We start from the raw sequence: 26,847 nt of genomic DNA, 5'->3' as shown, positions 1-26,847 counted from the left end.
TAAGACTCAAAAAATAAAGGAAACAGGTAAATTTTCTTGGGAAAAATAAAAACAGATGAATAAAAAGAATAGGCAAAACATTTTATTCTTATAAACTAGGTTAGAAACTAATTTAATTTATAAACCTAATTCATCACAATTAATGTTATTAAATATTGCCATTCATGATACATTTCATTTATTTATTTAAAATAAATTCTTTTTACCTAAGATTGGCTAAATTAATATTAATAAAAATATATCTGATCTACAGTTGTTAATGTTAGAAATACAAAGTAATATGTTTATATTACTTAAATATTTTCAATGTCTAGTTTCTGGAACATGCATTATTATTATTTTTTTTTTTTAAAGAAATAAAAGATTGGAAGTTAGAGAAAAAATAGAACTTTCAATTAACGATCTAATACGTATCTCTCTTTAAATCACAGGCTTTTTGTTCTAATTAGATAGCTATGTACAAATATTCCCAACAACCAACATTCCAAAGCAGAAAAACTTACAAGAATGAGAACAAGAATTTAATACTTACACTAATAAAAATTGGCACAGGTTTTGTTTAAAATTAATTTTTAATTAAATAATGAAATAAACAAAACTCAAAGAAAGTAAATTGAAAATGTGGGAACGAAAACAGTGAAAATAACTATGTAAATAAGGGGCTATAATAAGATATATTATATCTTAATTAATTTTTTTTTCACAAACTCAAAAAAACTAAATAAATCCAACAAAAAAAATTGTGATATTGGTTGAGATAATAGAACAATTATAATTTACTTTTTGCTACAATTGACAAAATTTGAATGTAATTTTCGTTTCCATCTTATCTAACTAATGTAATTTTACTTTAGATAAAGATGTGAACGTTACTACATCAACCACAAACATCTAATCATTCTTCTTGTAATTCTTTTAATTTTAAAATATAATACCATTTTTCTTTCTTTAATACTAAACAAAGATTTTCTAAAAGCTAATGATTAGTACAACTAATGAAGGAAAACTTGAATGTTTTCTTATGATAAGAATTTTAGTTATTTCCTGGTTTAGAAAATTGGTCTAAAGGGGGAAAAAACAGATACCAAACATTCTTCCCATTAGTGTTGGAATAAAAATAAAGAAAATTCATTTAATGAACCATATCATATCACTGAACTTTTCTTTTTTTACTCATAAAAAAATCTATAAGTAGTAAGAAATACTATTAAAGATATTACAAAATTTCACAGCTCTACCACTTTTTAGCACCGAACTAGTGTGTTTCAGGAATGAAACAATTTGTTCATTCAACAAAAATCTCATACTCTCCCTGACCCGTATAACTCTATATATCTCTATATATATATGTACACATAACCTTTCATAAGTTTTAATATAAAACAATAATTCATCATTCATTTTGTTAGTAAGCTTTCTAGTTAATAATAATTTTTTATATAAAAAAAAAATACTGTTATAAATTAACATAATATCTTATCCTAGGGATTTCTCTCAGAACGGAATGAAGAAACAAAGATAAAATTATTTAATATTATTTAATATTAACGTGAGTTAGTGGTTGAATAGACCTATAAATTTGTAATTTTAATAATCCTAAATTAATCAAACTTTTCTACTGCAGTTATCGGACTGTTTCTAATATACTAAATACTTAAATTTTATAAATACTTAATTTTAAGTATCGTTTTAATTTTTAAGTGGGACAAGATAAAGTTTAAGTTCTTAAATAGAACTGGAATTTCGTTACTTCATAATTACACAGTTCTGCAATTGACTACGTTGCTTCAAACAACCTAATTTCTCAAACAAAAAAAAAATAAATTAAAAAAATCAACTAATATTGATTTGCAATATTACATCGTTAGATTAGAATATCTCATACCAAATCGAACTTTCTCATTATATGGTACACTTTTAAATTCTTGAAATCAATTACTTTGATTATTGATATATTTTATTAGTAGAAATTGTCCTCGAAGATTACAACACTTAAAAAAAAAAAAAAAAAAAAAATAGGTCTTAACTATCATTCCACTCATGCATAACAATAAATCTGACTCAAAAAAATATCATTCTTTTGAAAACTGTAATTATTTATTAATTTCCCTTGAAATAATTTTTAGATAATATCTTGTTTTGTTAATAACCTTCTTTAAAAGAAAAATTTATTTATAGATAAAAAAAAATCTAGCTTAATGTGACTAATTGTAAAATAAAAATATATTTAGGAATGATTTCTTTAAAAATAAGTGAGAAAATATATACAGGTAACAGATAAATAAGTTAGAAAGTGGACTTAGTTACAACAACGTGGACCCAAAAGTTAAAACAGCTTTAGCCAGGAAGAAGGGCTTCAGTATAGAAGTCCGGCTCTTCTTCACCACCATCCACAGAATCAGGCTCATCGCTATCCAGCTGGCACAATAAAAGTAAATCAATTACATATAATATGACTTTTCAAATTAAATGTTCGAATAAGTGCTCCATTAAACTAAAATAATTTTGATAAAATGACGTTAAACATTCAACATTATTGTATTATTCTAAAATAATCTTACTTAACTACTTAGTCGAAAAACAATGATGCATAGTATAAAATATTTACTAACCGCCCTAAGTTCTGCAGGTGAAAAAAGAAACCTCAATTGTGCTCTAAGGGGTACCATTAGTATAAGGAAAAACGGGAATGCTAGAGATATATCTGAAGATTTTACTACCCAAAGCAGAACCAGGCAGAGAAGTTGAATAAACGTGAATAAGTGCATCTTTAGAGTTTGAACCTGTAACAAGAAAAGCAGACTAAATATTTTGAAAAAATTAAATTATATATTTTTTTTTTAATTAAGGGATAAATAAACAATGAGCTTGCGATTCATCTAAAGTGAACGACATCCAACATACAGAAATACAAAAATTTTGTAAATTTAAAAATATTTCACATTTATAAATATATATAATAGAGCTTTTTTACGTAGCAGCAGATTTTGTTTTGTAGCCAACCGTAAAAAATCTACTGCCTGCCAACGTAATCACTTTGGTAGTGTTAGGATCACCTTGCTTGTGTCGAAACTATTGCCCGAAAAAGTGGTTTTAATGCACTTAATCAATGTCAAGGAATCTTGACTCCTGGACGCATGAGACTGAGGAGTTAAACCAGGATATATTCATTAATGAATATTTTATTATTGCTCTAACGCTTTTCAGGAGATTGGGTGAAGTTCCTGACAGTTAATCTAAGTTTATGAATATTCAAACTTTTTGATCCCGTTTGTTGTTAAATGTTAAAATACCTTAAGATTGAAACAAAAACAAAAAAAGTGAAAAATTAAAAAAAATACTAGTGTTTTTTTTTTTTTTTTAATGAGAGCATATTTTATTTTTTTGTTTTTTTGGTAAGTTATTTCTGGTTCCTTGAATTTTTCTCCAAGTTCAAATCAGTTGGCCAGGATCGCATGGGACCCAAATGTAAAAAATAAAAAAGAAATAAACTCCTCTATATTTCTTTCAGATTCTTCGGTCATTAAACATCTCAATTAAAATTCACTATAATCGTACAGTGCGATGGATATGTAGAAGTAGATGCTTCTGCACATTTAATTGATTTGAAGGTGCGTCTGCAAAGTGAAAATAAGATAAAATTATCTTTAAAAATAATTCTATTTCTGATTGCTCTTTTTGTATTACCTTGTTATTTAGAAAAGATCTTTTTTACGTAGTAATCACTTAGAATATTAGATCCATTCAGAATATCTACTAAATTAAACTTTTTTACGATTTGAACAATGTTATTGCTGACAGCATGAAAAATGAATGGCATAGTAGGTATCATCTGAGACAACGTAAATACATAAAAAGATTCCTGCCTTTCAAAATCAAACAGAGGTAGCGTAAGAAATATACGCTTAATTCGAACTTTGAAGAAAAAAGTAACAAGGGGCACATAAAAGGGCTTTAAAAAGCCCTTTTAGAGAATAAATACAACTCTCGTTTGTAAAAATCGTTTAAAACTTACTCTTCGCACATAGGCAACTTGAGGGTGATGTTTTACTGGCATGAAAAATAGGCGGAATCTATCAAAGAATTGTATGCCATTAATGGATGATATTCCCATATAAAGGAAGACACCGAATAAAACGGCCATAGGCACAAGTCGTAAAAGAGGTGACATTAATACAGATAGTCCTACTAGAACACTGACACACAGAGCACTCACCCTCTGTTCTGTAACAAACAAAACAAAAAGAGTCAATAAATAACATTCATTTAACTTACCTGATGCAGTTTTAATAGAATAATTATCTCTTTAGTTCGACAAGTAAGATAAATTAGTCATCAAAATAACCAACATCATTTAATAGCAATAAATTATGTTAATGAGTGATTTATTGAAAGACAATATTCATAAAAACATTAAAAAGAAAAACTTACTATTTTTTAGCAAACGTGAAAACCTTTTACAGAAATATTAGTACTATGAACCAAAATCGAATAAAAAAGAGTCGCAAAAAATTTTTTTTAGCAGTCAGGTAATTTATCAATTCCAATCCTTTCCAAATAATATTTTAAGATTCGAAATAACAGTTAATAGAACTTTTTTTAAGTATCGCCGGATTGAATTTCTCTATATTTTTATAAGTAATTCAACGATTGTATGGTTATGCTGAACTATAATTTTAAAGTTTCTGTACATATTATTCGAGACAATCATGTAAATTGAACGCAGACTTAAACGATGGTGACACTCCAAAACCTCGGAATGAATTGAAAGAAGCTTAATCATCCTACACTTAAACAATCTATGTGAAGTTCAGTACCTTGGAATGGAGGTAGTTAAATTTATAAGGTATACAAATTTTTGAAAACAAGTAAAAACTGCTGTACAACTTTACGGTGCCACTCTTACTCCTCAAAATATGCCCTTTCAAATTTTAGAAAAATCTAATTTCTCACGTTACTACAGATATAATTTAGAAAGATATTTACCCTTTACTTCTATTATGTGAGGCTTGTCTCCTGGTGCATGGGTGCGAGACATGACAGTTACAGCTGATACGTGAGTAACAGATCTCACAGTTGCGGCACAAATAAAAGGTGCTCCCATAAGACCACAACCGACATTCAATAAACAGACCAAAACTATGTCCAAGTGAAAGCCAGAACCTTTTTTTAGTTTACGCTCCTTCTTATCGATGATAAGCCTTAAAACATGAAAATTAATAGGAGACGGAGATGCAAATTTATGTACAAAAAAATATATAAGTACTGCATTAGAAAGCTACTTTTATATGATATTAGTATTGGCCTAACTGACAGATCATATTGCATGAAATCGCACTAATCCTTCCACTATGAAAAAATACTTTTAGGTCAGAGTATGAACAAAATAATATCACTAGAACGAAAAATCGCAAAAAGCTGAACGTTTATATTTCGACTGGTACTTAGAGGGGATTCCATTGTAACTTAATCAAAATCCCCACAAATTAAACATATTTCAAATCCTGAAGTATCCACTTATTGCACTTATTAACATTGAAATTAACGTATAATATTAACGTGTAATATAGTATATAATGGGGAAAATACTTTTTCTCATTTGAGGAGGAATAAGGAAGAAAAACTATGTAGATGGAAAGTAATTAGGGAGACATAACATTGACCCGCCTTTAACATTACAAGTTTGGCAAGAAAAACAGTATTATTATTATTTTATTTTTTTTGTTTACAACTTCATGAAATTTCATTTTGTGCAACTTTCGTAAAGGTTGTAAAAAACACTAATTTCAAACTTTACTTTTAGTAAAGAATAAAAGTTACCGTTTCGACCAAGAGAAGAAATGTAAAAAAGGATAAGTAAGCGTGTTTCCACTTAATAAATCTGTTTCGAAATGATCTAAAACCATTTATTTTAAGTAATGCAGTTGATGACTCACTCCGAGATATGTGTTTCCATAAAAAGTAATATATAGACAAGAAGAGCTGGAATTATTGATGCGAAGGCAACCCAAATTTGGATGGGTGCTACCAAACCAGAAGGTGGAATAATCCATCCTCGCACTTCAGGAGCTGATGGAGAAAGACCTTCTGGCACTTTCAATTTTTCAGTATATGTTCCTGGAGTTACATAATCTAAGCCAACCATTATAATAATTGCAATAGGAACACCAAAATCTCCTAAAGCTCGTCGAGCCTAGAACAAGTTGTTTTTAATCAAATAAGTTGAAACTTAATTACATAAATTAGTTATTATAAGTTTAGGTTATTAAAAAAGAAATAAAGAAGTCTTCTAATTTCTATTCGACACAACCACTACCAGTCTATAATACGTTCGTGAGGTGATAAAAATGTTAATGTTTAATTACTTGGAATGTAAAGAATAATTTCTGAATTGTGAAATGAAAGCAAATGAAGCGAGTAATAAAAAACAAAAAAATTAAATTTACATACACTTCTTCCTAAAAATTTACTATTTCTGAAATGTCTCAGATAGTAAGCAATGAAAAAAGTTCCTAGAGCAAGGATGGCACAGAACAATGCAGTATTGGGTTGATTGGCTATCTCATTGGAAGCTACAGTTGGTGGAATGGCCTGCATAATTAGAGTAGAATTGTTTATAGGCCAAGTGTTGATATCGACATGAGTTAAGTTCACCCTGAAACATCATATCAAAAATTGACCAGACACCTCAAAAATTCAAACCAAATTGTTATCAAATATATCACACATAAAAAGGAAAGATCACTAATAAAATATAAGTGTCAAAGTAATTCTGAACATATCACTAATCAATTAAGCACGAAATTGTTTCTGATGTTACAGCGATAATACTGACAGTAACAGTACTACTATTATTGTTTAACACAATTAATATGACATTAAAAACTTGATTTCGTAAAACAGTAATTTAGAAAAATTAATTGGGTGTACTAATATTAATATATATTATACTAAATTTATCGTCATGCTAGGAGATAATAATCCATGATAATGCTCTTACTACTAACATCTCACTGATCTGAGAGGAATTTGACACCAAAGACTTATTAAAAGCAGAATTCTGTCCTTCAGATGAAGTTGCATTAAATGTTCCATCAAGGAAAGCTTCATTACTTTTTCTAATCAACCAAGCTGTATCGTTAGATTCAACGCAGTATTCTGCAAGTGTCATCAAAGGATGCCGGTAAAATACCTGTTATTGAGGATACAAAATTAACTTATTAAAAAAAAAAAAAAAATGACAAACTATTAAATTATTTAATAATAAACTCATTTTTTTATTATTATATACTTCTACATTTTCAGCAATTCGGATAATAATTATTTAGGTATCAAAAACCGTAAATCTTAAGTTTTGGCGACTCGGCCGAATCGATTCTTAAGACATTTCATTCGACTTCGTGTGATATTATTTTAGTTCCATGGGCATAATTGTTAAAATATCTGGAATAAATGTAAAATTGGTCAAGATCACCAATGTACATCCACCAAAATCCGGAAATTCAATAAATCAAAATGTTAGTATAGTCAATTACATTAGCGATTTACTGAGAGCGATAAAGATCAGATAGAAAAAAATTAGCGTAGCGGGCTCTGTTGGCAGTTTAATCTAGCGTTTTTGAAAAGCGAAACCAGGGTTCTCACTATAATAAGAATGAAATTTTTAACAGCGAAATTCCCGCTATTACAGAGAGAAGTCGAATCTACTAAACTGTCACCATCAAACCCTGTAGCTATTAATTTCAGCTCCCCTAAAGATTTTCGTTTAAAACCTTTTGAGGTACTTGGAAATAAAATCTGCAGCTCTCGCATCTAAGGTATAACCAAGCTAGGCATATGCCCAGTTACAAAATAAATGCTACCAAGCAGTAATCCGAATATCACTAAATTCTAAATTAATTCTGGTGTGCATTTATTCACATGTTCATAATATTTTTTAATTAACCGAAAAAATAAAAAATATTTAGTATTTTCTTATTACATACCTTGCACACTTTCATGACACTCTCTACTATGTACAGAAGAGAAATGAGAGACGCAAAAATTTCCTCAGTAAACCTGGTGAAGAGTTTTACGAAGACACTTCCTTCAAAAAAGCTGACTACGAGTGCAATGACTGCTAACCAGATTCCAATGTATACGCGCATTGTGAGGTAGTCAATGTCCGATGTTTGACAAAACTAAACAGAATCCCAAAACTTTACATGTTAATTACATACTCTGCTCTTTAGCTTATAAAAAAAATAAAGCAATAACTATAATCCTCTATTTGGATTCTATCTGGCTGCTCTTTTCATTTTCTCTGAATCGAAGGTAATTATGTAAAAATCTATTACCCAAATATTAAAATCTATTCAAGTTCAAGAAATTCAATCAAGAAAAAAACAAATTTTGTTTTCTTCCTCTGAGAACACACTAACTTACTCAATTTATTAAAAGACCTATTATTTTTCCAAACAAATACTTAATGCACCGAAAACAAACATACTCTACGAAACGCAAGAGTGGTTTGATGTTTATCAAAAAGTTAAAGAAATTAAATTAAAATTGACTTAACCATCTACTAATAAAAACTCATGAACCACAGCTTCACATTCTCCAGAAAGGAGGTCTATTCAAATCGACCAAACCCCTTAGTCCTCTAACCAAATAACTTCCTTCTGTAAGTGTGTGCTACATTAAAACTTAGCTGATTTATCTTCCCAGCACCAGCCTACGCTCCTTGCACTTTTAAAACTTAATCGCGCTTAATTGGAAAAAATCAAAGCTCTAAGTTTTCTTTATATCCAAGATCTCACTTGGAAGTTATCTCCTTTACTCATTAAAACGCCTTTATAAAATTATCCTCTTTGAGTTCTCATCTCACTCGCACAACTTTTTACATATGATGACGAAACAATCATCCTTGCGAAATGTACAAACTCTTTGTCAGCTCCCATATATTACAGACAAACCTTCACATCATATAACCATGAAAAAACCAAACAAAAAAATTTATTGAGAATTTAACTGTACCATCAAAAATGCCAGCATGCCTCGATCACTCTCCGGCGGGCTACTCTCCTCCAACCTGGAGTACCACGTTGTTCGTAGAAAACATTAAACTCACTCACCGACTCACAAAAAAAAAAAAATATCAAAAACTACCGACGGAACTAAAAGGCTAATAACAAACCAGAGTGGATCTAGAACTAGCACTCTAGGGCTCAACCAAACATATACATATTCAGAGAAAATAGAAATTTCAAACTAAGATGCTGTGTAAATTGATGCCCCGATGAAAACGTCATAAACCTCACACTTTAACACCCGAACTCACCATTCCTTTCATAAAGCAGCGAAAACCAAGAAAAAATACCAGAATACTCTCTCAAAGCCCTAATCCTTTTGTACAGTTCCTGCCTCTACTACCATCCCTGGCAATTGGCTCTGAGATTGTCTTCAAAACTGATTAGTAAAATCAAGTCAAGTATGCTACCAGTAAGTATTGCTACTCACCGATTTTATTATTCATCTTACTAATTATTGTGCACCTTTCTAATGAAAAAGAAATTACTAATGGTATTCTGAAGCAAATAAAATATATAAACCATAAATAAATTTTAAAGATTAATATTTTATTCTATTTAATTTATATTCAAATCAATCCAAGATGTATGAAGTTCAGCACTAAAAATGAAAGAAAAGAATAGATCTATGGAAAGGTTAAATTATGATTTTGTCCTCATAAGTATCAAAATCTGTCTTAGTTTAAATGATAAAGGATTGTTTGGAATAATACCGAAAATAAATCAAACTTTTAGTATACAGAATTAACATTACTACTTACATAGAAAACAGACATAGAAGATATAAACTTACCGTGTATAAACTCTCATCAAAAAGAAGAAGAGGCCCAGTTGCTCCTATTATTACTAATGGTTGTCCGGCCAGTAGAGCAAATACAATTCCAGCTAAAGAAGTCGATATGAGAGTTTCCGAAATACCAACCAAATTTTCAGTTTTGTCAGCTGCCCAAAGCGAAAAAAAAAATTAAAAGAAGGCTAAGAAGAATCACTGAAGTACATAGGATATAAACCAATAATTTCAACGTCCGAGGATTTTTTCCTCTGATGTTATTGTTTATGAGAAAACAGATTTTTTATTTTTTTAAATTTATTTATTGAAAAATTTACAACTGCAAAATTAGCATCTAGATAATAAATATTTGCATCTAGTAAATATGATGAAGGGAAAAGATGCGCTTAAGAGTGGAGCAGTTGTCCACTGACAACCCTCCGAGATATTTTCAAGCTGTGAGGAATGAGATATATGCAGACGATAGATTGTGAATGTGATAAGGAATAATGAACAACTTGAGTTGAGCGAGATGCGAGTAATTGGCAAAGTATTAGCGCTGAAAGTTTGACTGAATGAGAAGAGAGAGGGTATTTACATATTTACAAAGAAAAAATAAAAATCAATTTTACTCCATCAGCAGATCTCTCGGCCAACGGCGACTTGTCTTCTATTGGGATTCCCAGGAATGGAGTGGGAAGAATGTTCTTGGATTAATGGATTGTAGTGGAAAGAAATATAAAATAAGAAAATAAATATTAGTTCGGTGGGATTTTATAACAAACTAACGATGAGGAGTCGTGAACGGGGGCGATTAGTGAACATACATTCTACAAAATTCGCTTTTTAAAACATAAATTAAATTAAATTCAAGGCCTAAAAATGAGACTGAACCCAGTTACACTTATATTTTAGCTGCAGCCCGCATTCTGGCCTTCAATTGTCTGGGCACCCTAATATGTACGTGTTTCATTAAGTATAAATAGCAAGAATTAGTTATGTATTATATACTTTTTGAAAAATAATCAACATTTGAGCTGACAGCATTTTTATATTGCAATGAATGTCATTTTTGGAAGTGGAGGACTAAGTAAGATGCTCTCTAAAGATAGAGTTACAAGTGTAATGACCGGCCTTGTTATCTTGATAATACTAATAAAAATTTAATATGTAAATAACTATACATAATAAAAGACAATCCACCCACTACATAAAAACAAACCTTTGCAGGATGGCTAATTTGGAATCACCATAAGGCCAAGAAAAAAGAAGAAAACATAAATTTGGAGAAAATTTATTTGTGGGACATTTTACTAAATAAATTTAGTTGTTAGTGATTTTTTTGCACAAGTTGTTTCAAGACAATTTTATTAAGAAAACTGCGGGAAGAGGAAGTCCGTTTGCTTGTTTGCTTCAGATTTTTTCTACACACGATGATTTTTTTATTAAAAAGGGCAATTTAATAATATATTTTTAATTATTATACTAATAAATACCTTTCATTACTAAAATGTCTCAACTCAAAATTATATATAATACAATTAACAGATTCCCGTCTAGTTACTTAAGAGATAAATAAAATAAAATAAAAATACTTCAAATTACAACAGTCAGTAATGTCACAGTTGAAACAAAGTAAGAATTTATTTGCCAATTTTTATTTAATAAATTTTCACTATTACGCTATAGCAGAAGAGTATACTTTATTTAAATCTTACCCATAAGACCACCAAAGGTAATAGCACCAGACAAAGCAGCAAAATACATGAAAATAGCCGCAGCAATGCACTGTCCATTAAAACCATCGAAAAAATCAGAACAATAAAATGGGTATCTTCTTTTAAAATCATTTATCAGTCCTCCCCAAGGAAGTCCTGTTCTTCGTAGAGGATCGTCTCGTCCCTTTTTCCATTCTTCATCACCTTCGTCTTTTTCCCCTTTCTCTTCACCAATCAGAGCTAAAGAGGACAAATTTTGACATTAATATTTATTTGTCCCAACCACACGTCAAAAATGTATACTTTGGAGTGCCTGCTTGTAAAATCAACAATTAAATTACTAAAAAGATATAATCTAAGAACATAAATGTGACTTTTTAAAACTAACAATAAAATTAGACGATTAATAAGATAAAATTTTCTACGACCTATCAAAGATTCAAGATTTCGATTAATTTTTCATTCATGATTAACTTTTACTTTTTTCTAATATTAATTTTAACAAATAAAAATTGAACTACCTTTCTTTTCAGAAATTTCATCTTGATGTACTTTACTTTGTCGTCTTCTTATTGCTTCATTTTTAGCTTTGAGTTCTCTGAATGGTAAAAGGGCTTGTCTTTCCCAATCTCCTGGTGGCAGAACGATTGAACAGTCTAAAAATTCATTGATTGCGGATAACAGCTCTTTCCGAGCCAGAGCCTTGTATGCTATGCGGTGAAATTCCTGTTAAAATATGTATCTGTTTATTAAATATATATAAATTACTTTAACAATGCATTTTGTGGACAGTAGCGAGGATTCGGTCAATAAATCACAACTCTAATTTTTCCCAACGTTTTGACAAGGTTATTGCCATCGTCGGGGGAACAAATGGTCTAGGAACAAATCTACATTTTTACCAAAATCATTATCAAATATTTAATTTAAAAAAAAAATCCTTACTGGATTGGACATAAGAGTAGAAATTGATCTACCAATTTCATGATAATCAAGATCCGCTTCTTGAGGTCCTAATAAGATAAACATGAATCTCACTGGAATTGGAACCTAAGAAAAAAAATAAATAAATAAATAAATAATAGTTTGCTACAGTAGCAACAGTAAAAATAGCTAAATATGTAACCATAATTAATAAACCCATTCATCGTGAAAGAAATCAGAACAAATACTTTAGTACACCTTACGGCAAGGGTCTATCTTAATCGTCGCATAGTTAATTAAATCGATTACCTCTGTTACACTGGGGATAGGAATGGCTTCAGCAAGTCGCATAAAAGCAATCGTAGGCTGACTTAAAAAATCTACGGCACCAACAAGTACGGTTGTTGCTTCAGCTCCTACTGGAATTCTCTTTAAAATGCTCTCTTTAGCAGCTTTTTTCGCTAGGTCTTCCGAAGAGGACATATACGTTTCTTCTTTCATATCTACCTAGTAAAATAAAAAAAACAAACATTTTATTTCATATCTTACAAACGAATTGCAACTATAAATTATTAATAGTATTTTAGCTAATACTTCATATTCAATATTTCAATAATCAAAAGAACAAAAATAAAAAAAAAATAAAGCTCTCTTTTACAGAAGAAAAAACAATGTTAGTAAAACATTTTTACTTTCATTCACTTACCTCACTTTGCAAATAGATTTCAAAGTGGTTCAATTATTAAGATGAATGTAATCTGGAAGTGCTTGCAACTTTTATACAGTATGGGATTATGAAAGACTATTGTCGTTTAAGTGAATTTTCTTCTGGAAGCCTAGAAATTGCGCCGGCCACAAACAGGGCAAATGAACATCAGCTAAAACTCTGAATCAAGGAGATTTTCAGCGAACGGATGTCAGACTTACGTCAAATGCAAATGCCCGTCACATTTTACAGATATGCCAGGAAAAAATCTGGATAGAGATGCCAAAGCTAAATGTGAATCAGAAAAATGGTATCAGCAACTTCTTGATTTCTCTTGAAAATCACTTTTCAACGTTGAGGTAATATTTTTAACAAAAATTACGTCATCTAAGACATCCAACGTGGATTAGAATATTGAAGAACATTGTTTTATTACTACTATTTATTTTATTTTTTGTATTTAAGGCGCGTCAACATCTGAGGTAATTGGCGCCCAGAGCTTTTTTCAGTGCATTTCCGGCCTCTGGACAATGTTCTCTTGTTACAGGACAACACTGTCTATAAACGGAAAGTGAGCTGTAAGAAGCTCCTAGGCAGAGAAAATGTAAAGGCCAGCAATTGGATACGAACCCGGGGATCTTTGCGAGGGAATCTAGTTGGCTAACCACATAGCTAATCCCTAAAAGTACTCAATATACTTGAAAATTATTATGCATTATAAATTTTTTTTAAAACTTACTGCAGTGTGATTGTGAATGTTTGGTGGCTGCAAAAATGTACTTTTTGTTGTGTCTACAGCAGATGCTGAAGGAACTAATTTTACTCTTCTATTTTCATCATTCAAATTCTATAAAAAAAAAACAACATATGTATGTACTCAAGAGAAACTTTTGATTAACTACGCATATTACTAAATTATATATTATGTATGATATATATACAAATATTTATATTCTTCTTTTTAAAAATGGGAAACTTAATTTTCAGTTACTGGAATATGAAATTGGAGTTAGCCTCAGCCCCAAATCCGCGCTCACGAACCTTTGAAGCAACTTACTTAATCTGAATTTGATTTCTGAGTAGAAACTAAACAAAATTGAAAATAAGTAAGTCAAATTTGTAAATTATGTATTGGGTAAATATTGCATAAAGTTAATTAATTGGAGATGGATGACAATTCATTTTTATAAGCCGATGATACTTAAACGGAGCTTTTATTCATAAATAAAAGTTACAATGACTTTTTAAACAGTCATTTCTAACCCACTGTAAACATCTTTCTTCAATGAAAATTTTTAATCCAACGTCAACGAAAAGTGATGATGCGCATCATAAAGATCCGTCATTAGAAGGACTGAGGCCATGCAAAATATGAAGAGTACTGTTAACACTGTGCGGTTTCTCACAAAACATACTATTTATTTCTTAGAAATGCCATTAAATATCTAAACGTAGAAAAATTTGGCATTTTGTATACAGTCTGAAAGTAAAAAAGAGAGCATATGAGCACTTCAAAGATTCTCTAAAAGAAACCTACAATACTAATTCTGAATGTGCAATTGTTGCGTGAACTGGAAATGTTCTGTGTAATGTACAATGTACATTAAAAGCTTTCAGGAATTTCAGAAGTCTAAAATATTACTACACTATAGGAAGTGTGCACATTTTTTAAAAAAAATTATATTTTTAGAAGTAAGGTTGGTAGTGTAGAGAAAAATAATCATTCAGGACAGAGCGAAAATTTGTCATGCAACAAATCATTGTGATGAGAAGCGTAATTACATATGATGTGGAATCAATGTCGAAATAATAAATGAAAAATTATAATAAATTATAACAAGAGGAAAAAATTAAAATAATTGTTTCTTCGAATCCTAGTAAAAAAGTAAGTAAAGTAATCGCTTATTTTTTCAGGCGGGCTTTAAGTCCAACTACCAATTAGGTGTAGTGGACGGCGGCGGAAGCTCATACTTTACTATAAACTATTTTGACTAACAATTAAAAAGTAGTCTTACGCGGGATTCGAACTGGGAATCTTCCACTTACAAATCCACGCTCTTGACCACTAGACCAACACCCGTCCCGAATCCTAGTACTGCTCCTTGTAGTTTAGCAAAAAGAGCAGCTTGCCTTTTGCCACAAGAGTAAAATTTTATCGACTTTTAAATAAAACCGAGACAGAAAAATTAAAAAATGATAATTCTTATCAGGGATCCCTGCCTAGACAATGAAGCTACGCTAGGTCATTCGCCATTAGCCTTTTAAGTTAAAGCATTACAGCACTGAAGTTTCTTTAAAAAGACAAGTTTCGCCGTACATGTATCAGCCAGAATTAGAATTGTGCAATTTAAGTGCAATAACAGGGCTGAAGTTTCACCAGTTGCTAAGGTTATGCTGTGTAGCATTAGGTTAGATTTCCTTACCAGGCTCAGATTATAATTAAAATGATAAGACAGAAAATTGTAGAAATGTTTGTTTACTATACACCTAGTGCCCCTTTGAACAAATAGACATTTATTTTTCTACTTTTACGAAAAAAAAAACATTAAAATAAGCAATTCAAATAATAAGAATTTATTGGCCTACGACAAAAACAAAATTGAGAGTAGATTTGTCTTCTAATGAAAATAATCCTGTTGAGGAGCATGTTTGGTTCTCCTAGCTCCTACTACCAACCACCACAGACGTTATTTCTTTCTTCCTAAAGGAGAATATATTATAGTATTTCAGGTAGAAATGTTCTATTTGTTATTTTCACACACATATGTACCTTTAGCATTTTCCTATAATAATAATAATAATGATGATGATGATGGTGATGTTAAAAACAATAGTCTCAATATATACATATAATAAAAAAAAGCATTTGTTAAGAATGAAATGAGAAGGTACTAAAAGCAACTTTATTTTCAATTTAGCTGCATGTTTAAGACAATACTACCGAGATTTGAGAAAGAAAAATACAGTAAAAAAATAATTTTACGTTGTTCTCGTGACGCAGATCAAGTTGAGATGTTGTGTAGGTTTCCTCATAGGCCATTGACTGAAGTTTCAAAACGTAGATGGAAAGCGCAAAAAGCAAGAGCACATAGATCATTAGTATTCAACTAGCTGACAACACAACGTACATACAGTATTTGATATAAATTATATTTTTTCTTGGGCAAAGTAAATCTCAATAGCAGAGAATGTTGCCATTCAGAAGTCCAAATCACAATGCATGTGACAAGTTACCATGGATATTCTATTAATACTTAATTAGTAAAGAGGAATTGTACAGTTTTATATACGCAAAAGAATAATCCAATAAAATTATGCCAAAGAAAAAGAACAAGAAGACATTATGAAATGTCTTTAAAAAAAAAAATCAGCTGTTAATATTTTTGATCTCGTACGCAGGATTAGTGGAGTGATGTAGAAAACAGAACTTGTAAGCGATATTGTTTATGAATTTCATAGAATGCGGCTACTGCCACACAGTTTTACATACATAATTTACAGACAGAGAAGAAAGAAGTATGCAGTAGTTTGTACAGCAACACAAACAGTTCATATTTAAAATTAAAAAAGTAAAAAAAAAAAATTACTTGTAGGCTAGAATAACTGGATGTATTTCTTCTCATGTTGAATCTAAACCTTGAATCACTTTCATGAACATGACGATGTTTTAAAAGAAGTGCTCGCATAACTGTCGGTTTATCCTCTGATCCTATTAACTCATCAACAGCCATTTGTTCCACAACTCTATAAACCACACCTGGTAATTCTTTCTCTTCCAAATCCAAAAGAATGACCCCTAAAGACAAAGATATTTAGTGCTCTGCAACTTTAAATTGTAAAATTGGTTTTCTTTATTAAATTGAATTAATTCACCTGTTTCTAAACATCGCCTAAGATTTAGCAATGAATGAAAAGACAAGGGAGCTACATGTGGCCTTCCCCACCTATCAGCTCCTTCTTCCACATCTTCCTCATATTTAATCCATCTCGCTGTTTCTTTCCATTCACGTTCATTTCCAATGCCAGATAATTCATCCAATTGTACAAACACCTAAAGAAACAGGTTTCCTCTTTTTTTTAAATAAAATAAAGCCGTACGGTTCTAATAAAGTAAACTTGTTAAATTCTAAATAAACTAAAAGGGAGTTTATAACTTTAGCAATATAATAATGCCATTAAAATAATCAAATGTAATAAATTTCACCTCATGAGGGCTGTGGTCATAAGATTTTTTCGGTCCAACTATAGTCACTGCAGATTCCTTTCGCCCTTCTTTTGGTCTTACACTATATCTTCGTTTACCCTTCGATATGTCAAAACGATGACCTGAAAAGTATATAATTTTCAGAATAACTAGTTTAAAAAAATTAAGCAATCAAATGTTTTATTTCATTGCCGTATACATTTCTTCCAACACAAGAGAAGGCGATATCTCTTATTTCATAAAAAGACCGGTAGAAAATAATATGTAATTTACAATTGTAACTAGATTTTAAAAGTAAATTAAATTTACTACCTTTTTGAAAATTATGAAAAAGTATAAAACAAATCTTATAAAGAACTAAAAATAGAGTAAAATAAGAAAGTAATGTTTTGTTTAATCAATTTAACGTTCAATCCCAGGGATTTCTTTTTCAAATAGAATAGAGAAATGGTGATAGTGAAGATAACATTTCAATTGATAGTTTCTTTGGTCATTGGAGCTCGGAGACTCAATGCCTGACGGTCCCTAAACAGTGTTCTCTCGCTATCGAGAACTCTTTATTTTACTGGATAGTACGATGCAAAGGTTCCTAGGTAGAGAAAATTATTTTATTGGAAGGTCAGAGCATACCTGTCGTCCGCCCCTCTAAGAAATTTTTCTGATTCTTTTATGTTCAAGATTACTTCATTACTTATATATCATGTGGGCTTAGTAGGCTTTTTTTCCTTTTATTTATTTTTTTTAAAGTATAACTTAAACTCTGCTTAAATTAGGGTAGCGCGAAAAGTTAATGAAATATATTTACAATCACGTTAACTAGAAACATGAAAGCGAATTTAGCTATCACAATTGCAGCCTATTCCTCCTGAGCTTTAAACAACATCAACGCAAAAATTCCTTAATTAAATTTGACGCTATTACTGTTGTAGGCACATCAGGATTGATTTTTTCATTAATAAAATTCATATAGATAAGAAAATTTAACATTAACTTCAGAAAAAATAAATTACTAAGCTTTGTAAGTAACCATAAGTCAATTAATACATATGGAATTACAATATTCTTCAGATATTTGACGACAAAGTTAACTTGTTGAAACTATGTACATTAGTTTTCCTTTGTACCAATACTTCATTATAGTATTATTGTTTGGTTTTCATACTCGTGGAGTAAATGTGTTCTTAATTTTCATTCTAATGTACACTCAAAGTCATACATTAAGTAACTACTTGTAATAAGAATACTCACTGACAAGATCATCTTGGTCTAATTCATGTAAAGTTGATGTTTCTTCTAAAACTGCTTCGCTCATCCTCCTCGGAAGAGCTTCAGCTCCTGATCGTTTTCTCCAACCAGGTTCCTCTGCTAGGCTGTACTTTCTAAGGTGATGGTGATGAGATCTCCTAATAATTAATGTAACTTATAGAATATAAACTAAATAATTAATAATTAGTGAAATTTGGTATAATAAATTAATAAGGACTTAATTCCTAAGCTCTAATAAAAGTGGTTGCCAGGGAAGAAAAGCTCTAAATAAACTGAATTATTGTTTATCATCGGAAACATATTATAAAATAATTCACTTTTAAAGAATAATTTCTTAGACGTTTAGAATTTTTTTATTTGTTTAATTAACAGCTTCATCTACCCTTCTCTCTTCCATATAAAGTAATTGTCTAACTCATACTGTTTTAAATATTTTAATTTAATAAATACCAATGCCTTCTTCTTTTCTTGTCATGGTCCCGCCTAGTTTCGTCCGACGGTTGTTCTTCAATTGGTGTTGTATCACTACCTCTACCTCCTTCTTCTCCTTCGGGAGATCCTAAAGATGCAATACTGATCAATATAAAATGCAATGAAGTTAAATGATGAAATATCAAAGCATACTTTCTAAGTACAATTTGTAATTGTGTTTAGACTATTGACTGGAAAAATACTGCATCCCTTTCTACTTTCTCTCATTTAAAAGAAAGAAAAAACTATCTAAAAAACTAATTTACCAATAAAAAACAACTCATGTACAAAATTCAAAGCAAACTTAATTTAACTTTACAACAAATGTCTGTATATATTGCTTTAAGGATTTATAGGTATCTATTAGTGAAAACTCTGAATGATCAATTTATTCAATTGATCTCTAGTAATATTCTTAATCACATAATCAAACATTTTCTACGCATATAATATCTATACTTTTAGTGCTTACTATGAGTGTTTAATTCTGAGAAATATGCTATTTTGAATTTCTATAAAAAGGTTTTAGAATATAAAACCCAAACATTACTTTTATCTTCAAGAATAAAATTTAAGTTGGGTTGAGACAGAGCAGCGGTCTAGTACTTTTTTGCATGAGAATAGAATTTCACTTGGGAACCTTCTTTGGTATAATTTGCATATATGCCGCAAGAACCAGACAGAAAATGTTAGCAAATGTGGTGTTCTCTCTTTCGAGGGTTTAGCCCTTCTTTGGATCATTTTGGGTATTACCTCAAACCGTCTTGTTCATTTTCACAAACCAAAGAAGTATTCAGACGTTGGGAAAGCAATTCTGGCACTAAAACATTTCTTTTCCAGCTGGCGGTAGTTTTAGAAATACCTTGACCAAAGACAACCAGTTTATGAAGGCAAAATCTGATAAGGGGAGATTCATAAACAACAACGTGAAAGATCAAAAGAAAAAGTAGAAAGCTTGGATTCTCCGAATAGAATGAGCATGTACCACGGCAGTGAATTTCAGCGACATATCTCATAATCGTAGATTTTTAGGATTCTTCAAGTTTTTAAGCATTGGAAATGATCTTAAAGTCGATAGGCCGAACAAACGACATAGTTCATTGATTTCATCCATAAAACAATGCTTTTTTTCTTTATTCCATACAAGTTTTGGACTTTTATCTTCTGACCGTAATACATTCGTTACTGATATCCAGTTTGACAGATTCTATTATACACTATACATTAAGCCACTCAGAAAGTTGCGTGGCCAATAAATCAGTTCTACTTCCACATTTCTGAGAGTGGATGCTACCCATTTAGTATTCCGGCAAAAATGTATGGGTTTGTCACGTTCTGTTTAAAGTTAAAGATTCCAAGTTCTTTTTAAAGAAATAATTTCACTTACATTTAGAAGAATGAAATTCTCAAATTTAAAAGGATGGGTAACAAATAATATTCAGGAACAAATATCTCATCAGTAATATTATTGAAAATCATTAGCGTCAATGCTATACTTTAGGATTAATTTTTCATCATTTTATCTTAGACAGTGTCCCAATAAATTTTAAAGTGGATGGCAAATTAATCTCTCGGTTCTAAATATTTTTTCCCTGTAACCTGAAGAAAGTTAGTAGATTTCTTCTGAGATTTAATTCATTAAGGATATCTTGAAAATGTTTTTATAGGGTGATGAAATATTAACATATAAAATTAAATGATCACTTTTCTCTAGCATTTCTTACCTAAGGATGTTTTTTCTTAATCAGAACAAGCGAACATAAAATGAAACTCAAATAATGCAGCATGCTTTTAAAAAAATTGACATAACCGACACGGTGGATATAATTTTTTCTTAATCAAAATGAGCAACTTAAAATTAAACACAAAAAGTGCAGCATGCTATAGAAAAAATTGATTCATTGGTGAAAAACTATTAGCACAGTGATATTCTCCTAATGAAGAGCGTAAGTTTATAACAAAGACGAAACCAAAATATTGGATAGATTGAAAACTAAAAAAGTGCGTTCTGTGCTTTAGGCATTACCTGAAACTGCTATTACTTGGCTGATCCTTATATAACAATAATTAAAAACCAGAATAAAAATTATATAAAATGAAACAAACAATCATATATATATATAAACAAAAACAAAATTAAATAGCGTGCTTACTGTGCATTTAGTTACCTGATTTCTGTTTACCTATATCAAACTGTACTCTTTTATCTGGTGATAGGCTTAAGCTACCTTCTCTTGCTCTTTCTGAAAGAGGTGCTAACGGTTCTTCCGTAGTATCACTTAAAGGCAGATCTTCAGCGGTCGAGTCTTCATCTCCAGCGGGTTCAATAGTTGGGCTGCAAGAGTTCAGCAAAAATTATTGGTGTAGCAGTAACTCAAGTAAAAGTATAGACATATTAAAAATTGAAAAACAAAAAACTGGCTGTATCACTATTTTCGCGAGGACCCTGGCCGTGCATCCAATATAAAAGTTTTTGGAATTTCACGACAATGGCTCCCGCGATTTTTTTTCTAAACTTTATAATTTCTGCAAACTTAAACGTCACCTCTTTTTTTGAACACTCCACGTGGATTTGAACATTAAAAAAATATTATAATAATAACAATACAAATGCTAGAAGCAATTGAAATTTTATTATTTTCTATAGATGGTATTTTTGTTAAATGTCTTACCTGTCCTCTTATAAAACATTGAGAAAAATTAGAACCCTTGCTAGATTTCTACTTCTAGATTCCCACCGCCAGTATTATATTTTACATCTTTTGATGAAATAATTTGATTGAAATAATGATTCCTTTTAATATCAAAGTCTTCTTTTCTAAAATTTACTCTACAAATATTTACTTTGAATTTTGTTTTTATATTAAGTACTCACTTAATTTGTTGACAATATTATTAATATTACAATAATAACCCTAGGCTAAGTTAAGCAAGTCTGTTTACGCGAGGAATCAGAGGAGGGTCTAAAGGAGAAAAGTTTTTTTATTATTAGATGAAAATAAAGAGAAAATTACTATTCAATTGCTTACATTTGTTTGTATTTCAAAGAAGAACTAGGTAAAATTAGTTTTTTTTTGGAATCAGTCAGGTAGGTGGCACCTGAATAATTTTGCCAAAACAATTAAGATTACCCTGATAAGATAGAAATATATTCTGAGATTTTTTTTTTTTTTTGAACTTTAATTTTTTTTCTAACCGAAGAACAGACATTTTGTTAGAAATTATATATACAACATCTTCAAGTAGAAGATGGAGTGATTTTACACACAATCATCTGTTTACCATTGACAATAAAAAAACGGACGTCCTGGATCCGCCAATGTGTCTGATTCACACTCCTTCAAATACGTTTGACAACTACCCACCATTCGATTTTATTCTCAAAATCGGAAAAGTAAAACGTCGGAATTGTTGATAATATATCAGCCTAATTACAAAAATGAGCGGAAATTATTTTAAAATAAAAGCTAAACATTTATAGATTTTGCCACTAAACTGGAACTCAATACATTTGTCAAATAAACAGATATACATTAGCAATTTACTAATAACTTACTTTATCAGCGTACAGATAAGCCTATAATAAACTACACCTAATGCAATATCATATTGCCACTAAAGCCATTAGTATTATAAAATAAGCAAGTTCAAATGTATTGTCAAACAAAGGATAATACAGCTTCATGATAGTTGTGACGCAGTGTTATTATTGTCGTATTTTTCATATTTACATATAAAGTGAAGTCAATACTCCCAGGCGGACATAATATTCATCTACCGATCAGGTGGGTAAAAAAGATAATTTGTATAGCAAACTGAAAAGTTCTTGGCCTGACCGCGAATGACTGTGTTTCTAAAGATAAAAAATAAATATTTATTTTTTTATATAGCACTATACAACTTTTTTTCCAATCAATAAGACTCCACCTTTTGAGGGCGATTCTGGAAAGAGTATTTCATAAACAATAACGACTGTTTTGTTTGTTCCAAAACATTATCCAACAACGAATTTCTTTAAATAGTAGTGAATTTGGTGAAGTCAGAGGGTGAAAATCTCCGAATGAGATGGATCTCTCAACTAATACGTACTTCAAATCCCACAGTTTGCCAAAGCACTTTTGTGGGTAGAGGCATTGTCCTGATGAGATTATGTTTTCCATTTTGCAATCAGGTGATCTGCTCATTAATGATTGTTACATCTACTAGTTTAAGAAGATTTATGAAGTATTCGCCAATTGTTTTACCCTCTGCTGTTCAATAAATTAAAAGAATCTTTTCTGTTCCTAGAAAGAACTGGGTATGACCCTTCCAACTGATAAAATCGACTTCGATTTTTTGTTTTATTGTTTTAATGTAGCGGTTTACAGTCAATGTTTGGATTACTGTTTTGATTCTGACGTTTAGTGTCAGCATTGAAAATCAGCGCATCAAATTTGTTGGATTCTTCTAGAGATTAATGCAAAATCGTTTCCCTATTTGTTTTTTGATTAATATTTAAAAATTGCAGCGCCCATTTCGCTCAAAGCTTTCTCACATTTAGTGTCAAATGAACCACACTGCAGTTTAGGGCCATTTTTCACGACGTTTAGCTGCATTGCCCATTTCTTTACTGGGAAGATGAAGGACCAGATTCCTAACAAACCTTTACTTGCTTTAGATCAGTTTCCGTTGGCGATGAACCTTTAAAAACCACGATTTCATGACGGCATTTTATTTCAACGAAATACACTCAGCATTTTAAAAAACCGTTTAAATAAAACTACTCCCAATATTGAGTTGACCTTGACATACATTATTGCGTCAAAACAAAAACAAACCTTAGCAATAGTATTTCTATGTATGTCCCTTCTTGCTAACGCTAGAAATTAATTAAGAATTAAATATTTATTATGTGCACCTTCCTTATGAGTTCTACAATCGATATACAATACAAATCTAAGAGTAATATCACCAAAAAATAAGTTTTTCTGCAATGTTTCAACCCTTATTATATATTTTTTATCATTCTTTTTTAAATTTTTCCTCACAGTATCTTGGAAATTTTGAGCATCGATAACTTGTAATACAACAAGTAAGTAAGAAAAATCATGTCCCCTAACCAAGAGAGGTTCCTATTCTGTCACCTCTTAGTTTCTTTCTTCAATAGAATGCCTACATTATTTTGAAAAGAGTTGAGGAAACCAAGAATCCTTGTTTAGCTCTTTAGCTGACAAAAATAAATCCAAAGATTTGCCCCAACTCAGTCTGCATAATTTCATCCATTAGAGGAGTTGTACCAATTTTTATCTGGTCTCAACACTATAACCGTAAGACATACCTTTTTTTCTAGGTTAGCTACCGTAATAATGATAATAACCAATTCAATACCAATATTCAAATACTTAAAATACCTACAAACAGCGGAAGAAATCAAAAGTATACGAAAGGACTAAAAAGTCATCTTGGACACATTAGAATGCTCAATTCTCCCTTATTCTTTATTATTTTCTTGGAGGGTAATTATCTGTATGCGTTGTTGAGATCTACAAATGAAACAAACTTTCTTATTTTTTCCCAACAATTAATCAGTCGTAGAATTTATGACAGAAAATGTAAAAGTGAATATTAGTTCTCTATTTTATTTTCGAACTGTAATAGATTCTTTAGAAAGTCTAAAACACCGAGAGAATGAAGGAACAGAAACAAACTTGATGGATACAATATAAGTAATCAGGTAAGTAATTAGAAAATAAGTTTAAACTAAGCAAACTGTTGTTTATAAAGTTATAAACTTTCATACTACATATTAATTTTTGAACTAACCTTGTTGTAGGTATACTGTGACCTGGGTCTGAGTCTGTACCTCCTTGACTGGACATTGTAATCTGAAAATTATGTAAAATAAGGAATTTATAAATAATAGCACTTTAAAAATAAGTAATAGATGTTATTTAAACAAAATCTCTTTATATAAAAAGAATCTTTGACCTCATTTTTATCCAGAAAAGTTTTCCAAATTTTTCTTTTAAATTTTTACAAAAAATACTTCAACGTTTCTCTTCAAACTTAGAACATTAATAAGACTTACAAGTTGAATGGATGTGTGGTATCTTGTAGGCCTTTCTTTTTGTTACTTTAATATTTTAGGTATTTTTATAGTTATGCAAGATATTTTTTATTACAATTATTAAATGGCACACAAGAGTATAGAACAGTATGAAACATCACTGTAGCAGACTTGTAAACTTGTCATGAAGCTTAATTTATGTAAATTTTCTCAAATGAAATTAACAAATAATAAATTATAATTTACTAAACATATTTTTATAATATATATGCCGATGATGGTATTGACACCACTCAGAAGTCTCGCACTAGTTTTACTGTCAAGAATTAGTGTTGAGACAAAAATATTAAGAAATAGAGGATGAAAATATTGAAGAACTATTGGGGCGACCCGTAAGATTCTAAAACATCTAAAATGTTTGGTTTTTTGAGTGACAAGCATTTAAGAATTTCGACAGGTTTGCTGACCGAAAGGATACCCACTAAATATGCACAAGTTAGTCAAGTGGCCAGTACTGAACCAGAATTGTGATGAGATGATTAAGGTAACAGAGTACCACTATTTAGGTGAGTGAGCTTGTATCATAAACACTAAGTTTAGGGTATTCGAGAGAGGAATGCTTTCAAGGAAATGCTAAGAAGATTGGAGCAGCAGATTGGTTTCTTTTGTTGAAGGACCCTTCTGGCTTTTCGGAGAGGGACAAGCGCCCATTAATACGTTTCCAATAGTAATTACAACTACGCATTAGATTCAAAGATTTTTTCAAGGAAATGCTAAGAAGATTGGAGCAGCAGATTGGTTTCTTTTGTTGAAGGACCCTTCTGGCTTTTCGGAGAGGGACAAGCGCCCATTAATACGTTTCCAATAGTAATTACAACTACGCATTAGATTCAAAGATTTTTTCAACCATATACTCATTTTTCCCATTCAATGAGGCTCATAAAATAAGAATATAAAAGTGAGGTACATCTTTTCTCGAATTCATGACCTCGCATTCTCATTCAGCGTGTGATTAATCACTGATTAGTTAACGTCTCACATTTTTTTTCACAATAGTACTTTTGTGAAAACAATTTTAGCTTTAAACCATTTAAAAAGTCTGCTAATGTTAATCTTATTTTTATTTTTAAATAAAATAAATGAAAATAAAAATTTATTATTCTAAGAACATTTGAAAACATGTAATTCCCACTTTGTAGTTCATTAAAACGTAAATTAATTTAAAAACAAGAAAATAGACCAAAAAAATTAAATTGTAGGTGGAAATTTTATTGAATCTTACCTGAGGAATACTGTCGGTTTCAGGTTTACAGGAATGTGCTCTTTTTCTTTTGGAATATGATGCTTTCAGTGGGACATGCATATGAGGGTAACTTTTCTTTCTGTGAACTAGAAAATATAATTAATTAAAAAATGAAATTCACTGATTAGAGGGGAAAAACACAAAGAAAATATCCGAATGTAAATACTAGAAATTCGTGGAACGGTATTTTTAATAAATTAGTGCAATGTATCCAAACTACATTACAAAAAAGAATTTATACAGAATGTTTCCGAACATTTATAAAGAGCTTAATTTTAGTTTAGGTAGAAAACATTACTTCAATTGTAGCTATCCTTGGAGCAAGTCATGTGGATAATTAAGGCTCGGGCTGGTGTATTGTACTTAGGTAGT

General features: G+C 30.5%; 1 protein-coding gene across 11 annotated transcripts in view; it reads right to left on the bottom strand.

Moving 5' to 3' along the window:
* Positions 1–60: 60 nt before the first annotated feature.
* The window catches only part of Ae2 (anion exchange protein Ae2), a 123,810-nt gene continuing 97,023 nt past the window's right edge, over positions 61–26,847 (bottom strand). For 7 of the 11 annotated variants that reach the window (XM_074119425.1, XM_074119421.1, XM_074119417.1 and 4 more), the window contains 23 exons: positions 26,455–26,561; positions 24,929–24,990; positions 21,295–21,461; positions 19,106–19,214; positions 18,638–18,792; positions 17,390–17,511; positions 17,059–17,236; positions 16,773–16,981; positions 16,169–16,228; positions 13,925–14,032; positions 12,789–12,986; positions 12,501–12,605; positions 12,077–12,281; positions 11,556–11,795; positions 9,862–10,010; positions 7,986–8,180; positions 7,008–7,192; positions 6,451–6,655; positions 5,937–6,193; positions 4,987–5,201; positions 4,016–4,224; positions 2,613–2,783; positions 61–2,418 (listed from right to left, as the gene is read on the bottom strand). In XM_074119425.1, coding sequence (XP_073975526.1) covers positions 2,338–2,418; positions 2,613–2,783; positions 4,016–4,224; positions 4,987–5,201; positions 5,937–6,193; positions 6,451–6,655; positions 7,008–7,192; positions 7,986–8,180; positions 9,862–10,010; positions 11,556–11,795; positions 12,077–12,281; positions 12,501–12,605; positions 12,789–12,986; positions 13,925–14,032; positions 16,169–16,228; positions 16,773–16,981; positions 17,059–17,236; positions 17,390–17,511; positions 18,638–18,792; positions 19,106–19,214; positions 21,295–21,461; positions 24,929–24,990; positions 26,455–26,561 — 3,692 coding nt within the window. In that variant the 3' untranslated portion in view covers positions 61–2,337. Of the gene's footprint in view, positions 2,419–2,612; positions 2,784–2,905; positions 3,618–4,015; positions 4,225–4,986; positions 5,202–5,936; positions 6,194–6,450; positions 6,656–7,007; positions 7,193–7,985; positions 8,181–9,861; positions 10,011–11,555; positions 11,796–12,076; positions 12,282–12,500; positions 12,606–12,788; positions 12,987–13,924; positions 14,033–16,168; positions 16,229–16,772; positions 16,982–17,058; positions 17,237–17,389; positions 17,512–18,637; positions 18,793–19,105; positions 19,215–21,294; positions 21,462–24,928; positions 24,991–26,454; positions 26,562–26,847 lie in introns of those variants that run through there. The other 4 variants (XM_074119427.1, XM_074119419.1, XM_074119418.1 and 1 more) reach the window with 3 other exon arrangements.

This window comes from Rhodnius prolixus, unplaced genomic scaffold, assembly GCF_049639745.1.
Source record: "Rhodnius prolixus isolate KJV_2025 unplaced genomic scaffold, Rpr scaffold_2, whole genome shotgun sequence".
Taxonomy (NCBI): Eukaryota; Metazoa; Arthropoda; class Insecta; order Hemiptera; family Reduviidae; genus Rhodnius; species Rhodnius prolixus.
The sequence above is the reverse complement of the archived record's forward strand: the minus strand, read 5'-3'. Positions and strand labels throughout refer to the sequence as shown.